The sequence below is a fragment of the Hippoglossus stenolepis genome, chromosome 20 (genome assembly GCF_022539355.2).
Source record: "Hippoglossus stenolepis isolate QCI-W04-F060 chromosome 20, HSTE1.2, whole genome shotgun sequence".
NCBI lineage: Eukaryota > Metazoa > Chordata > Actinopteri > Pleuronectiformes > Pleuronectidae > Hippoglossus > Hippoglossus stenolepis.
Genome location: NC_061502.1, coordinates 7929738 through 7943925, shown reverse-complemented (window position 1 = coordinate 7943925; position 14188 = coordinate 7929738). Strand labels below are relative to the sequence as shown.

The 14188-nt window shown below is 41.5% G+C and overlaps 1 protein-coding gene across 2 annotated transcripts in view; it reads right to left on the bottom strand.

The window, feature by feature from the left end:
* Window positions 1-1624: 1624 nt before the first annotated feature.
* The window catches only part of LOC118099621 (bromo adjacent homology domain-containing 1 protein), a 28882-nt gene continuing 16318 nt past the window's right edge, over window positions 1625-14188 (bottom strand). For both annotated transcript variants that reach the window (XM_035144305.2, XM_035144306.2), the window contains exons 2-7: window positions 12396-14186; window positions 11155-11513; window positions 10517-10676; window positions 10293-10372; window positions 8168-8259; window positions 1625-7818 (exon numbers count right to left, since the gene is read on the bottom strand). In XM_035144305.2, the coding sequence (XP_035000196.1) occupies window positions 7629-7818; window positions 8168-8259; window positions 10293-10372; window positions 10517-10676; window positions 11155-11513; window positions 12396-14166 (2652 nt within the window). In that variant the 5' untranslated portion in view covers window positions 14167-14186 and the 3' untranslated portion in view covers window positions 1625-7628. The remainder of the gene's footprint in view (window positions 7819-8167; window positions 8260-10292; window positions 10373-10516; window positions 10677-11154; window positions 11514-12395; window positions 14187-14188) is intronic.

The window sequence follows — 14188 nt, the reverse complement described above, 5'->3', positions numbered from 1 at the left end:
AGATAAATGCTGAGGTGGAACTATTTAGTGTAAATTTATGTTAATAAATGTAAATGTAAGAAAACAATGAGAAAGATAAACAGTCACTTAATATGCATCTATGTGTGGACTGTTGATTCTCCCATAATAACAGGCTACTACAATTAATTATCATACTTAAGATATGATTTTAATAATAGCTCTGATGGGTCAGAGTAGGCCATACATAGAATAATAAACATGGATATTGCAGATAGAAAAATCCCATTTAAAGGATTATGTAAGAATAGGAGTAAGGCTGAGCATTAAGATTTAAATCATTTTCAAAAATACAAATTTGGCCTGTTATCTAAAATCTAATTATGGATCCCTGTAGTATCTGTAAATACCCTGAACGCAAACCCCTGTAGATTACATAACTGTACATGCCTGCGTGTCTTTCTTTGTACAAATAATTATTATAATCATATTAAATATATATTTATTATACATATAATTATTTTTCTCTATCTCCACCAATGCAATTCCAATGGAGCACCTTGCCACTACCTGACAACACACAGTATTCTACATACTAGACTTAAGCATTAACAATGAACAGATATTTTACCAGGCACAGCCATCATTTCAATCATTGAGTACAGGCCTAGTTTTAAAAGAAGTACAAAATACTTCTGCTAGTGTTCATCAGGTGGTCTTCATGAAGGCAGGCTTCTCATTGTGCAGCCTTATATACATTTTACACTTAAGCAAAGTATAAGAACTCAATTACAAGTATTTTAACTTAGTTGTTTGATACTTTTGATTAAAATATTCGAACCATATATTAGGAAAAGCTATTTTCAATTTTTTATATTTGCTCCAGATCATGAATGCTTGCACAACAAAGTCTTGTTCAGCCGTGGTTGTCTGTCATATAGTTATATAGTTATGAAGGACATTTTAATGAGTGGCTGGTCCTTTCAAATTCAATGGGCTGTTTGAGGGTAAAGACCTGGTTTTAGGGTTAGGGTTAAGCATTTAGTTGTGATGGTTAAGGGTAAGGGGTTAGGTAATGCATTATGTCAATGAGTTTCCTTACAACTATAGAGAGACGTGCGTGCATGTGTGTGTGAGTTGCATGAGGTCTGAACAACAGACGAAGGCCACAGACAGATAACAACTCTGCTGACGGAGGAGAAGATACAGGGAATCGTGGGAGTAAGACAAGAGAGAGTTCAAATCAATCTGCACACTGTAGCCTCAACATTTACAGATAACCAGCCAGTGTCTTGGTCCTGGTTACTACCTTGATACAGAGGTCACAGAGGTCACACCTCTGACGGTCTGACCCTGACCCCTGCATATAGTCTCACTACTGACCTCCTGTGGGTACTGTACTTAATAACAGCTGGTTGCTTAAGGAATTTCATTGATTTCCTAGAACACATGCAAGGAGAACAGTTTTAATACAGTATAATGTTATATAGAGATAGTTGATACATACACTGAAGTTAGATCCACTGCAAAAGAATATTTAACCTGTTGGTAAAGGTCCTTCAAAGAGAAATAGGTGACCTTTAAAAACACTTTAAATAATAATGGTGGAACAAGTTGACGGGTCATGTTTAAATGTTTAAAAAAAAACAAAAAAACACAGACACAATTTTCACAAAGGACTTAAAATTTATAAATATTCTTTGAATGGAACATCAAATCAGAGGGATGTTATAATTCTTCCAACAAAAAAAAATCCAAGCAATTTTCAGAGAGCATGACAAAGTGACAATATTCTGATACACACATCGCTTCTCTACTCCAAAAATATCTAGACTCTTTACTGTATATTCCCCCATTTTTCCAAGTATATGTCGACAACAAGCATCAGCACAGACACAGAAAGCAGAATCTCATGGGTTGGTCGGGTGCTTTTGTTTGGACTCGCTGAGGGAACGCACTTCCTGTGTGGCATCAAAAGAAGGTCACCCAGCGTTTGACCCTGGCCACCAAACCATCTCCTGAGTGACGGCCCTGCCCTGCTGCCATGGCAACAAGGGATGCAACTGTGTCCATGAAAAGCTGCTGGAAAATTAATTTACATCAATAATAACATTCAGTCTGGTCCATGCTTTTAGCAGTGCTGACCAGACTTATGACTACCTCCAGGAAGTTCGCTCTCAGTAGCCAAAAGATAAAAATTCAAGGCCATAGCACGAGGGAGGAAATTGTTGGACAGCATTGGGATGTGTCCATGAGTCACACAGGAATTTCTGCCCTCTAGGGGCCAAACACCATCAATGCACATCTGGGAGAAAGGCAGCGGTGGCCAGCTGATGGGGACAGAGGGAGAAGCTGTTCAGTAGATCCTTAATTTGATCTACTCATTAAGTATATAAAAATTCCTAAATTAAATCTCAGCCCACTGCTAAACCTTGTCATTTTAATGACTTCCATAAGGGGCTGTAGGAAAATTATTTGTGTGAAGGAAGATACATCTTAAATTTTATGTAATAAATTCAATTAAAAAAAAAAAACTTCCACAGGCACATCAATATGTTGTTTAGACCCTTTCTTTTTTGGCCCCTACGAAAACTGGACTTAAATTATGCAATACTTTAAAAAAATTATTTAAAATATAATTATGAAATAAAAGAAAGCTAAAACACCCTCTCCTGCTCTCACAAATAAAGACTATCCTTGTCCCTTATTCCTGACTCAAATTGAAAACTATAATATTGAGCTAAATTCAGAGAAGTTAAACAAGGATGTTAAGTCATTGTCAATTTAATGACTTCAATGAGGGAGATTTACTTGTGTTGGGAAGGGGAGATAAATCATATATTTTTTATTATAGAAGAATTCTACATATTTATCTTTGTCCCTTCCTTTTGTGGAACCCAAAAAAATGGATTTCAAATGAAAAAATATAATTATGTAACAAAGGGAAGTTTAATCACCCTCTCCTGCTCCCCAAAATAATATAGACTACACTTGCTGAGCAAAAATAAAGATTAAAACTTCTTCTGACTGCATCATCCTCCGTAGTAATTTCCCCACAGTCCCAATATTGGGCTAAACTTAGAAAAGTAAACTAGACCTGGAGGTCAGAGGACGTCCCGTCCTGTCTCAGGTGTACCGTTGCCCTGATAGGATGAACTGATAAAAGCTCAGGTGACCACGTCGCCACGGAATTCTCCCAACTGTTGCACTTAAGGTCGGTCAAGTTGAGCAGGAGAGCTTGAAGTCCCAGAGGCCTCAGGTCAGTCTTGACTTATTTCAAAGTATCTCAAAAAGGGAATCTGATCAAATGTTCAAATTTGTGTCGACTTCTGCTCTCCTGTCTGTCAGAGCGTGATATGGGTCTGGTCTCCAGCCCCCGACAGCAAAACGATTCAAAGTAAACAACATTTACATCTCCGTCGACAACCACCGCGCAGTCATTTAATCTCTAAACTCATAAATTACAAATAAACAGAAATCATTTCAATCCTGGAGAACAAAGAAACAAGATATAGTTCATCAATTAGACACAATATTTCCAAATAAGTTAAATTGAAATCTTAATATATTGTACTGTTTACTCCATTTAAATATTTTTTTTCTTACTTTAAATATAACTATTACAGATCTTGCAAAAATACTACGCTGTGCATTGGCTGTCTGCTTGTTTTAAAGAGTGCCCAGTGCTTCCTGGATTCAGATATGTACACTTCGATAGAAATCGGCTGGAAGGGAATTTTCCTCACTGCTTTTTATCTACAGCCTCAGATTATACGACGGCATCGGTTCCCTTCATTCTTCTCTTCTCTTCTTTTTCATTTGGTCAAATCTCAATTAACACTCTGATGATTTTAAAACTAATTTGTAATACAGAAATAAATAATAATGCATATTCTTTTCTTGATCTTTTTTTTAAGTTCACTTTCCAAAAATAGCAAGTCTAAAAATATATTGCATATGCCATCTTAGGAAATCGACATAATAAAATATTCTTAATAAGGAGAAATTGTAAAGTAGGAGAATATATATATTACTTCTTTGAAGAATCTGGGCTTTTTAATAGAAACCAAGAAAAAAAAAACCTATTGAGCAGGATTTGATTTTGGGATCTGTGTTCGGAGTCATGCTGCTCGAATAGAGAGAAAGTTAAAGATGGCTTTAAAGTGTTAGAAACTTTTACTCGTCCAATAACGTTGAAATTCAGGGCATTTGCTGTGTAGTAAAGTAATCGGGTAATCTTTAGGTTTGTTTGTTTAAAAAGGTACACACACTCCGACTCTTTTTGCTGAGTAAAACACTTGCAGGTTCAAAAGGCAATGAAAGAGTTGCGGTGTGAAAGACCGCCACGACTCAAATAAGTATCAACCCCACCCCGACCCCCACCCGAAACCCACCCTGCAATCCAAACACACGCCTAACATGGTGCTATGTTCATCCCATAGGCTGTGCATAAAGATGGATGACATGACGGCTCCCCAAATGTGATGCCAAAGTATCTTGAATGCCCTCTAGTGGTGGGCTGCAGTATAGCTCATACACCCCACCTTCTCCATGTTAGTGAATGAATCAAACTAAAAAAGTCAAATAAATGAAGTTCATGATGGTTTCTGTAATATTAGGTAGTTCTTTGTTCATTTCCCCAGTAAATTTGGTTTTTAATTTGTTCTTCAATGCTATAAAAACGGGGTGAAACGTCATGATTGACAGCTGAGTATGACTAGCGATTGGTCGAGCACATGTATCTGCAGGCTCTCGCTGCCACAGCTCCATTCCCTGATTGCTACCCCAAATGACATCATCAGCACAAGATGGCGGCGCTCATATTCAAGATATTTTGGCTTCGTTTGTGGATAGTGGGAGGAAGTGGAGACGTGTCGTCCATCTTTATCTACAGTCTGAGTCAGGCCTCATCCAGATCCCTTTCTGAAACCTCAGCACATCAACAGTGAGGATACATAATACATACATACATTTATATTGTATATTTATATAAGTATGTCAGAGCTGATTTCAAAAAAATCTAATGGAATGACTCTAGTAATATACATATACTGTATATGTATACTGTTTATATTCCATGGGATTCAACAGGTTGTGCATCAGGTAACCGGACAAACACACTGGCCAACTCCTCTACTGGTGAAATCATCGAAATATACAGTTTGCACTGACAAAAGCAGCCATGACATCGTTACCATTTCCTTCTCTACAAAACACACAGACACACACATACGCACACGCACGCATACATTGATAATGATAAACAGTATGTTCCCCCAGGACAATATTAGTAGCTAGAACAAAAAGGAAAACAAATAAATCATGTTTGTTGTAATTAAGGAATGGATTAGTGCAATATAATAAGGGAACGAGGGCAGAGGTGCTGAAGAGAAGAAGAAGTGCGAGGGAGGAGACGGGGACTCTGGCTTGTGTGACATCCTTTGGTTTGTCTTTGGGGAAAGAGGAGGAGGAGGAAGAAAAATCTGTATGGGTGTAGAATTAGAACGGATAGAATAGACATTTCCCAGGTGTTGTGGCACTTCAGGACACACGGTGAGCAGCTAGAGCAAAGCAGGTCGACAACATGAAAAGTGCACTGGGTTTCTAACCAGTGTAGAGCTGCAACGATCAGTCGATAGATGTCAAATTAATCAGCTAGTATTTTGATGATCTAATCTTCATTGAAGCCATTTAAAATCTTTGGGTTTTGGACAAGACACTTTTTATGACACAGGCCATTTTTCATGAGTTTGATGCAATTTATCAGCAAAACCATAAACAGATGATGAAAATACTTAGATAATGCATTAGTTGCAGCCCTAAACCAGTGCATTTTCATGCCACGGCTGTCAATTGATCGGCAGCAAAATCCTACTTCTCGGGACAAGAGTAAATCCAATCTACCACTTCCTTATCGTATGTGGTGAGACTAGCTGCCTAATGTTCTACCTGCAAGTCATAAGGCAAGTCACAGGGAACAGCAAAGGGGAAAAAATATGACAATAAAAGAAACGCAATGAACGATGGCCCTCCTCTTAATAAGCCTCTACAGGGCAGAGGCGGGTCTCGAATCTTCAGCAAGGGCTCTCTCTCTCTCTCCGTCGGATCCTCTAAGATCCTATTTGGAACAAAGGCTTCTTCAAACAAGGGCTGTGGCTGAGAAGAAAAACGAGTCTGAGGATCAACTGTGGTTTTAGTCATAGGCACAGTTTGGACTTCAAGGTTGGAGGTTCACAAGATAAATCTAGGGGAAATGTAGTGTGTACAACATGAAAACAATAATCAGAATACCAGCAGGTGAACTTTCATAACTTGGCTAATAGGCCCAATGAGTTATGTAATATTGCGAGAATTCCCATAGAAACTGAACTTGCAACACGCCCAAGAGCACACAGTTTGCTGTCATGCACAATAAAGCATAAGACTGTAGCTCCCTGTCTGTGGAGAACTGTGTGCTCCTCATCAAGGAGCGCTGCACGCGGTTCTACGATGAAAGGTGCAGCAAGTAGAAAGTAGATATCTTTTATGTTATTGTGAGTGTGTATAAAGATTTTGGTTCATTAGGAGACTCTGGCTGGATGAATTGGACTATGGCGGGCCGCCACAGTCTAAGCTATTCATGGGAAACACTGGTATTATTTTAAAAAGAATATAGATAACACCTCATGCATTTTTCGTCATGGCCTTGAGGGGCTTCAGTGAGCCCCCCTGAACCAGCCCCAACTGTGCCTGTCATAGTTGAGTGTGTTTTCATTAGTAGAATCAGTTTAGAGCCATGACCCCAGGTTAAAGAAACTTAAACTTTAACTCAAGTTGAGTTTGGTAAGTAAAGGTCTGTCACACATATCCTCTTCAGGTAATTTAGTTTGAGAGGAGCGTCACTCAAGATGAAAATGTCAGTGTCAGTGAGCTGAAGCACAAAGGAGAGAGGAGGGTGGAAGAGAGAGAGAAAGCCCCACTTCCTCTAAAGCTGCTTGTTTGGTTTGATTGCCTGAAAGCCTCCTAAAAAACCATCACACACACCCACATTTATCCATTTATCCATACTGACAACCCTCGCTCTGCCACTCTCTCACACACTCACACTGAGACAAACTCAAATCAGGGGAAATAAGACGACACTCTCCATTAGCTGCTCTTCCACACTGGCTGGTTGAACACCGTTAACATCGAGCTGACAGTGCAGGCTTGTCTTCCCCAGAAGCACCTTAGAGGCAGACCATCCCTGAGCCATTGGTTTACAAATGGAACAAACATGATTGTTGTGCTAAGATGCTTTGGGGGAAATGCGGTCCTGACAGTAGCCAAGTTCAGCCTGGTGTTCAGCATTCCTGGCAGGCAAAGGGGAGGGGGAGACACAACCTTTTATGTAACCTCGGAGTGCTGTGGAAGCCAAAAAATCCAAACTGATGGACGAAAAGTCCGCGCCTAACTGTTCCAAAGCAGGAAATATCGGTGCCGTGACTGAGACAGATTCATCTATCACATAGTAACCCCCCTCTGTAGTTGACTAAAGGGAACTGTGCTTCGTAAAAACACTTTTTGCATCACCAACCCAACCCCATCATCCCCCTTCCCTCTGACCATGAGGTCCCCTGCAGAAAAGACCAGGGTGTTTGCTCCTTCGGGACTTGATGATTAATTCATAGATGCGACAAACCGTCTGCCCTCTACTGCAGGTTCTTCAGGATGCGTCCGTAGCGGAAGTCGTAGACGTGCCGGCAGAGATACACCAGCTCGGGGTCAACGTCTGTGGGCACACAGCGGTGGGAGGGGGGGGCAAAGTCCGGGCGGCAGGGCACCATGCTGGCGCTGCCAGATGGGGCACCTTCGGCACGCCGCTTCACCAAGGCACAATATCTAGGAAAAGGAATGGAGAGCAGGAAAAAAAATCAACAGGTGACATTTAAAATATGTCCTCATGTTAGTAGGATTATCTGAAGAGTACAAGCAACAGAACTCGAAACAGATATTTGGAAATGATTTCTAAGCAAACGTTCATGGCCCAGTGTTCCCTAAAATTCATTAACAGTTGCAGTGTCACCGATGTGTGATATGAAAGCCAGAAAAACAGGCTTCTGCATATCTCAGACGCTGAGGTGTTGATTGAAAGGAAAGACTTCTGAACAGACTTTCTGCTAGCATATATTGCTGTGAGTGTGAGCATGTGTGTGTGTGAGTGTGAGTGTGCAAGTGTGTGTGTACTTACCTACAGTACTGGGCTAGTGGGAGAACATAGCATCTGTCTTCTATGCAGGCCACACTATTTTCATCCTGATGCCGAGAGGCAAAAATCTCATTCTGAAAGCAACAGTGGGTGGACAGTGTCACATCAATACAAGTGTTTACTCTTGTGCGAGCTGAAGGCTGAAGAAATGACAAGGTTTTTTTTCCCCCATTGTGAGCACAGTCATAATTGTTCATGCAGAATAGGACTGTTTCGGTGTGTTTCTACGCTTTGAGCCGAGGTAAAACGCAAACACACAACATACGCTCGAAACATGAGAAGTGTTTCACTGGGAACACTTCTCTTATTCTGTTTGACTGAGGCAGAGGTATCATCATTGTGCTCACGCTAAAGACTTAACCAACTATCGACAGTTTCAGGTCTGCGAGAGAAAGATAATGATGTCTCCTGCAGCAGTCGGCGTCTAAATATTTGTGCCTAGACAAGCAATTCTGTTCAGCACCTTGCACACAATTTTCTCACATATCAGGACATTATCCCTCACCTATAAATAAATAATTATCACATAATTTTAACAAAGCAGATCAATAAATATTTAATACAAGTCATGCAATCGACAATACCTGCTCTGATCTGAGAGAATAATCTTTTCTGCCACACAAAAAAAAAAAAACTAATGTGAAAGCACAGGATGGTATTTCTCTTAAACTGATTATTATCAAACTTACTCAACAGACCATAGAATTTATTGTATTTTCCACCTGTCTTCTACAAAACTGGGTTGTATGTGTTCACTATAGTGCTGGGCAATAAAACAATATCCATAATTATTGAAATATTAATACAACATAAATGTATATGGATACAATACTTACGCATTGTGTAGGCACAGTGAAAACGTATATAATACATCATTTATCTACCTTAGATTTATAAAATGTGTTGTTGTTCATCAAGTGATTATCATTATCTGCTCATAAAGAAGAGTTTGAAACCACAACCTTCACACAGGAACAAATATATTTAAACTTGAGAGAAATAATAATGTGACATTTATTGTGATAATTAATATTGACTGATATGAAAATGTCATTTCTTGATATAATTTTTGCCCATATAGTCCAGCTATAAAAGACTTCAGGGGGTCAAAATGTAAAGTATTAAATTATACAATGGCATTTTTCATTAATGTACCATCAAAACTCATAATGAAATATTTTTTTATGTGAAATGATTTTTTTACAATTATTTTATTTGACTTGTTTCTAAATTCATGCTGTTTGCTCTTTTAGACCATAGCAACAGTTACATCACTGCCTCTGCCCAAAAACTTCAATATGAGAAGATGGATTATGAAATAGATTCACGCTGGAACAAGAATTGCTTCCATTCAAGTTGCAATTTATATCCATGTTTGTCCCTACTGAAATACTGAATAATTATTGAATTGTATTGAGTACATGTTTTTTATCTAGCAAATGAATGCAAACTAAATCTGGGTAACATCACAGTGTCCATGACCTTTGATCTTTAACCATCAAAATCCAATCATCTTTTATCTTTTGATGCTTTTGCCAAATTTGAAAAGAATTCCCTTGAGGTTTTACTGAAATATTGTGTTCATGGGAAGTAATGGATGACACACACAGAAAACCAATAAAACTAAATGCCTCCAGCCACAGCTGGAATGAAAATTACACTGTAAAATAAAAACATAGTAATTTAACATTAAAAAAAGCTGCAAATGAATACAAATAACTTGCAGTATAATCTGCTTTAGTGAGGGAATCAGGAAAAACATTCTGAAAAAAGTAAATTATAACCAATTATTTCACAATGTTATGTTTAGGTTATAAATATAGTCTTCATATGGATGTTTTTTTCCATACTGTCTTACTTTTTAAATCAATATTACACCTTTGGGTCTCGATAAAGGTCTGAGAAAGCATTATGTTAATTAACTGAATCATATAAAATATGATAATAAAATTAACATGTAGCAGTTTGTAGTTTAATTACAGGTACAGTGATTTGTGTTTAAGAGGGCACACACAGTTTTTATGTAAGATGTTACTGTTTTCCTGCTGAACTGTAGTTTAACCAGTGGGAAAAATGGAGTCTTTGCTCTGGTCTATTCTAGCCTCACCTCACAGTGGGCGCTGGGATCTCGGCCTCCCTGGGTGTGCTCAGGTCGGTAGTACCAGAAAAGACTCATCATCAGCTCTCCTGAGGCAGCGAGTAGAGACGAACACAAAACACACAGAGGTTACAGGTAAACAACCTTGGCCAGATACTTCCTCAACCATCCATCCATCCATGCTCACAAACCATCGCATCTTAAATGATCTGCCCCCTCCTCTTCTCCTTTACCTGTTTTGGGGTCCTCCCACAGCGCTGATATCTTGGCAACATATGGGAGGGTCTTCTTCCTGGGGCCCGATCGTAGCAGCACTGTGTCTCTGATATGTATCACTTCACCGTCCCTCTCGACTCCTTCATAACACTGCCGCAGGGCCGTCTCATCCTCCCCCTGCGACAGACACATACACAACGAAAATGACACATATAATTATCTTTATAGGGAAAGTGTATTTCTTGAGTTCACAGTTACCTTTGACCTCCAAATTTAAACCAGCTCCTACTTGTGTCTAATTGAATGTTTGTGTCAAATTTGAAGAAATTCCCTCAAGGTGTTACTGAGATATCGCGTTCAAGTTAATGGGACGGATGGACAACTGAAAAAATTATGCCTCCAGCCACGGCTTTTGCTGGTGCAGAGGCATAAAAAAAAGAATGTGTCACACAAAGCTGTGTGGTCAAAACACAATTATCTTCTCCCACATGAGCTGATTTCTTTTTTGCCAGGCAGCTGTGTGGATGCTGAGTTTTCTACTAACAGGGTAATATCAGGTAACGGTATACAAGAGAGTGAGAGAGACAACCAGAAAAGAGGCTCTCTAATAGTAGCTCATCTTAGTTGTACACAGACACATTCCCAAATAACGTACCGCAATGAAGACATCCCTCTCAGTGGGCATTCCAACAGGCCGCCAGCCGTTGGTGGCACGTCTGCGGCTGATTTTCTTTTGTTTGGTGCTGGTCCAGCTTGGCACAGGTGATGACTGTTTCTGAGGCGGCCGTGTTCGACCTATGGACAGAGAGCCGTTTGAGGGCTTGGTGCTCGGAGAGCATTCCCTGGCCAGCTTTAACCTGGCCTGGGGCTGGTCCCGCCCAGACAGGGGGGTCAGCAGGTGGGGTTTAGTCTGGGTGGAAGTGGGCACGCTGGAGAGAGGGCAGCTGGAGATGGGCAGGGATGGGGATACCAGAAGGGAGGAGCTGTGGTCACCCTGAGGGGAGGCATAACCCTCTGGAAAGGTAAAAGATTAAAATAACACTTAAAACATATGGCAAGAAATGCATTACAACCGTCCACCGTGTCTGGACGCATCACTTTTTGTACATAAATGCAGCATAAATGGGACTTAAGCCACAAATCCTTTGATGTTCAAAGGCGCTGAGCATAACTGAGCGTGGTCTGGAATGGTGGGCCGAGCAAAGAAGAGGAAAATATAGTAAATGGCGATAATGCACCTTGACGTTGTTAGCCAAACGCCTATAAAATGAACAAAGAAGACCAGTAGCTAATAGTGGCTTATGTTAGCTCATGTTAACAAAATTAAGTTGATTCTATTGATGCTATTCAGCAAAGGTTACACTAACTTTAAAATGAGCAAAATATATAATTGACCTAAAAAATAACCTGCTTCTCTTATCTTATTCATCAGTCCTTTATATATGTACTGTATGAACACATTACAAATTAGCCTCTTTATCAAGAAAGATCTGAGCCAGAGCCTTGAGCTATGGACAACAAAAAAGGCAACAAAAAAATGAGATGTTCACATATGTTCAACAACACAACTAGCTCAAGGCACATTCAACAACAAAGGAATCTTAAGTTCTGCAAGTAATAGATAAATCCAAGCATAACACAAGGATAAGGGTTTCTTTCATAATAACAGCTGTACAAAGAGGGCTTAAGATGAGTGAATCAAAGAGGCAAAATCACAATGAACTTGCCATAACGCTCAACCTGCTCCACATCTTACTGAAAAATGCTACTTGCAGCTGTTGCAACACTCTTGGGGATAATTGGTCATCATATTACTATTTACTGAAGTGAGACTAATCTTGTGGAATTGGTCAGTACAGATAGTGTGTTTTTCTTTTGTAGGTCGCATTAGCTCACCTGTTTTGATGCTGTGTGTACATCCAGTGCATCCTGTGCTGAAAGAGCAACCCCTGCTGGTGACGGGAGGCATGGCTCTGTAGGTGTAACCATTGATCCCACAGGCATCACCATAACAGGGTGAAGCCACAGAGTTGCAGTAGGCAGGGTGGGCCAGCCCTGAGCCGTGGGACATCCGTGAACCCAGTAGCTTGGAGCCAGTCATCCGGTTAGGGCACAGACTGGATGGGGAAAAGTTCAGAGGTCGCGGGGCCAGGGATTGTGATGTTGTTCCAGTGTGTGTCGGGTGGGCAATGTGGACGTAGTAGCTGGAGAAGCAGTGGTCAGCGGTGCAGAGGCAGGGGTGGGGGCTGAGGGTCAGGGCTGTGTGTGGATGGGAATGGGTCAGGGACGGTGAGGTTACGAGGCACTCGCGCTTCACAGGGGTCATGGCTGTGTTAAGAGGCTGTTCGTCTGATTCTCGATAGGGCTGCTGACCCAGAAAGAAGGCCAAACGGTGGCAGTATTCTACTGAGCCCTCTGGTGGACAGCAGTAGTATGGGCTCAGTTCAGTTTCCAGCTGCTCCTCCTTCACTTGCTTTAGCGGGTATGCTAGCATGCTGCGTGACTGGTAGCCGGGTTTGGTCAGTCTGTGTGTGCAGTTGCTTGTTTCCCACTCAACTTTGGGCTCAAAGTCCGCCTTCTTCTTGCAGGCTGTGCAACTGCTGTGTGGGGAGGGGGCCTTCTTCCCCTTCTGCTTTTGTGATCGCCCTTTGTGTTTCTGTTTGACTCTAGAGTCCTGTATTGGGGTTGAGACTGCAGCTGGAGCCTTGCAGTCTGACGTGATAGTAGCTGTGGGTGCAGCCTTTAATCTCTGTTTACTGGTAGCAGAGGAGCTGGTTAACTTCAGCAGGGCTGCGGCATTGAGTCCAGCCAATCGTCTGGGGGCGGGAGCATCGAGACTCTCCTGACTCATCTCCCTGCGCTCATCAGCACGACTGACTTTGGCCCTCTTGACTGGCGTAGAGCTTTGGCACAGTTCACGTCTGTGAGATGAGGAGACTTTACTGATATTACCTCGTGAGGCCTTCAGACCTCCTGGGACACTTCTGGTTGGATCTGCATCTGAGGAACCCCCTCCATTTGTGGGTTCTATCTGTCTCCTGGCCTGTTTGGCTGCTGGCTGAAGGTCAGAAGGCCTTTCAAGCAGTAGACTGTTCACTGCCTCAGCATTGAGAGAGGCCAGCCGGCGCTTGCGTGGTTGTAAGACATTAATACCCTCCCCATGACTTGAGCTAACTGACTTTGATTTGTTTTTTGGTGAACTCTTTGACTCTCTTCTTTCATTGCGTTTCCCTTTTTGGGGTTTACTTTTGAGGGCTAAATGTCGGCGTGCATGGTTTCCTTTCCTTTCTTCAGAACTCTCTTTTTCACGTATGCTTTCCTCCAATCGGGTGAGGAGGACGCGGCAGCTGAGCCCCTCCTCACCTGAACCCCCAGCCCGCCCTCTCAAGGGATACAACTTCCTGTCCAATTTTTTGTCACGCCGTCGGTCGAGTTTCCTGTTCTGATCAGATTTTTCTCTTCTCCCTCTCTTGTGAGTCATCTTCTTGCCCATTTCTTTCCCTTGTTTGGTGACGTCACTTATCTTCTTTGTCCTGCCAAATCGGAGTGAGCGCTCAGGCCCGGTGCCGCCCATAGTGCCACCATGTGGCCCAAGAGGACAGTTGTCCCACCACTCAGCACTACTGCGGCTCTGCCTGAGGGAACCCTTCTGCCTTGCGTGAGTCATCACATGCTTCTCCTGGGGGCCT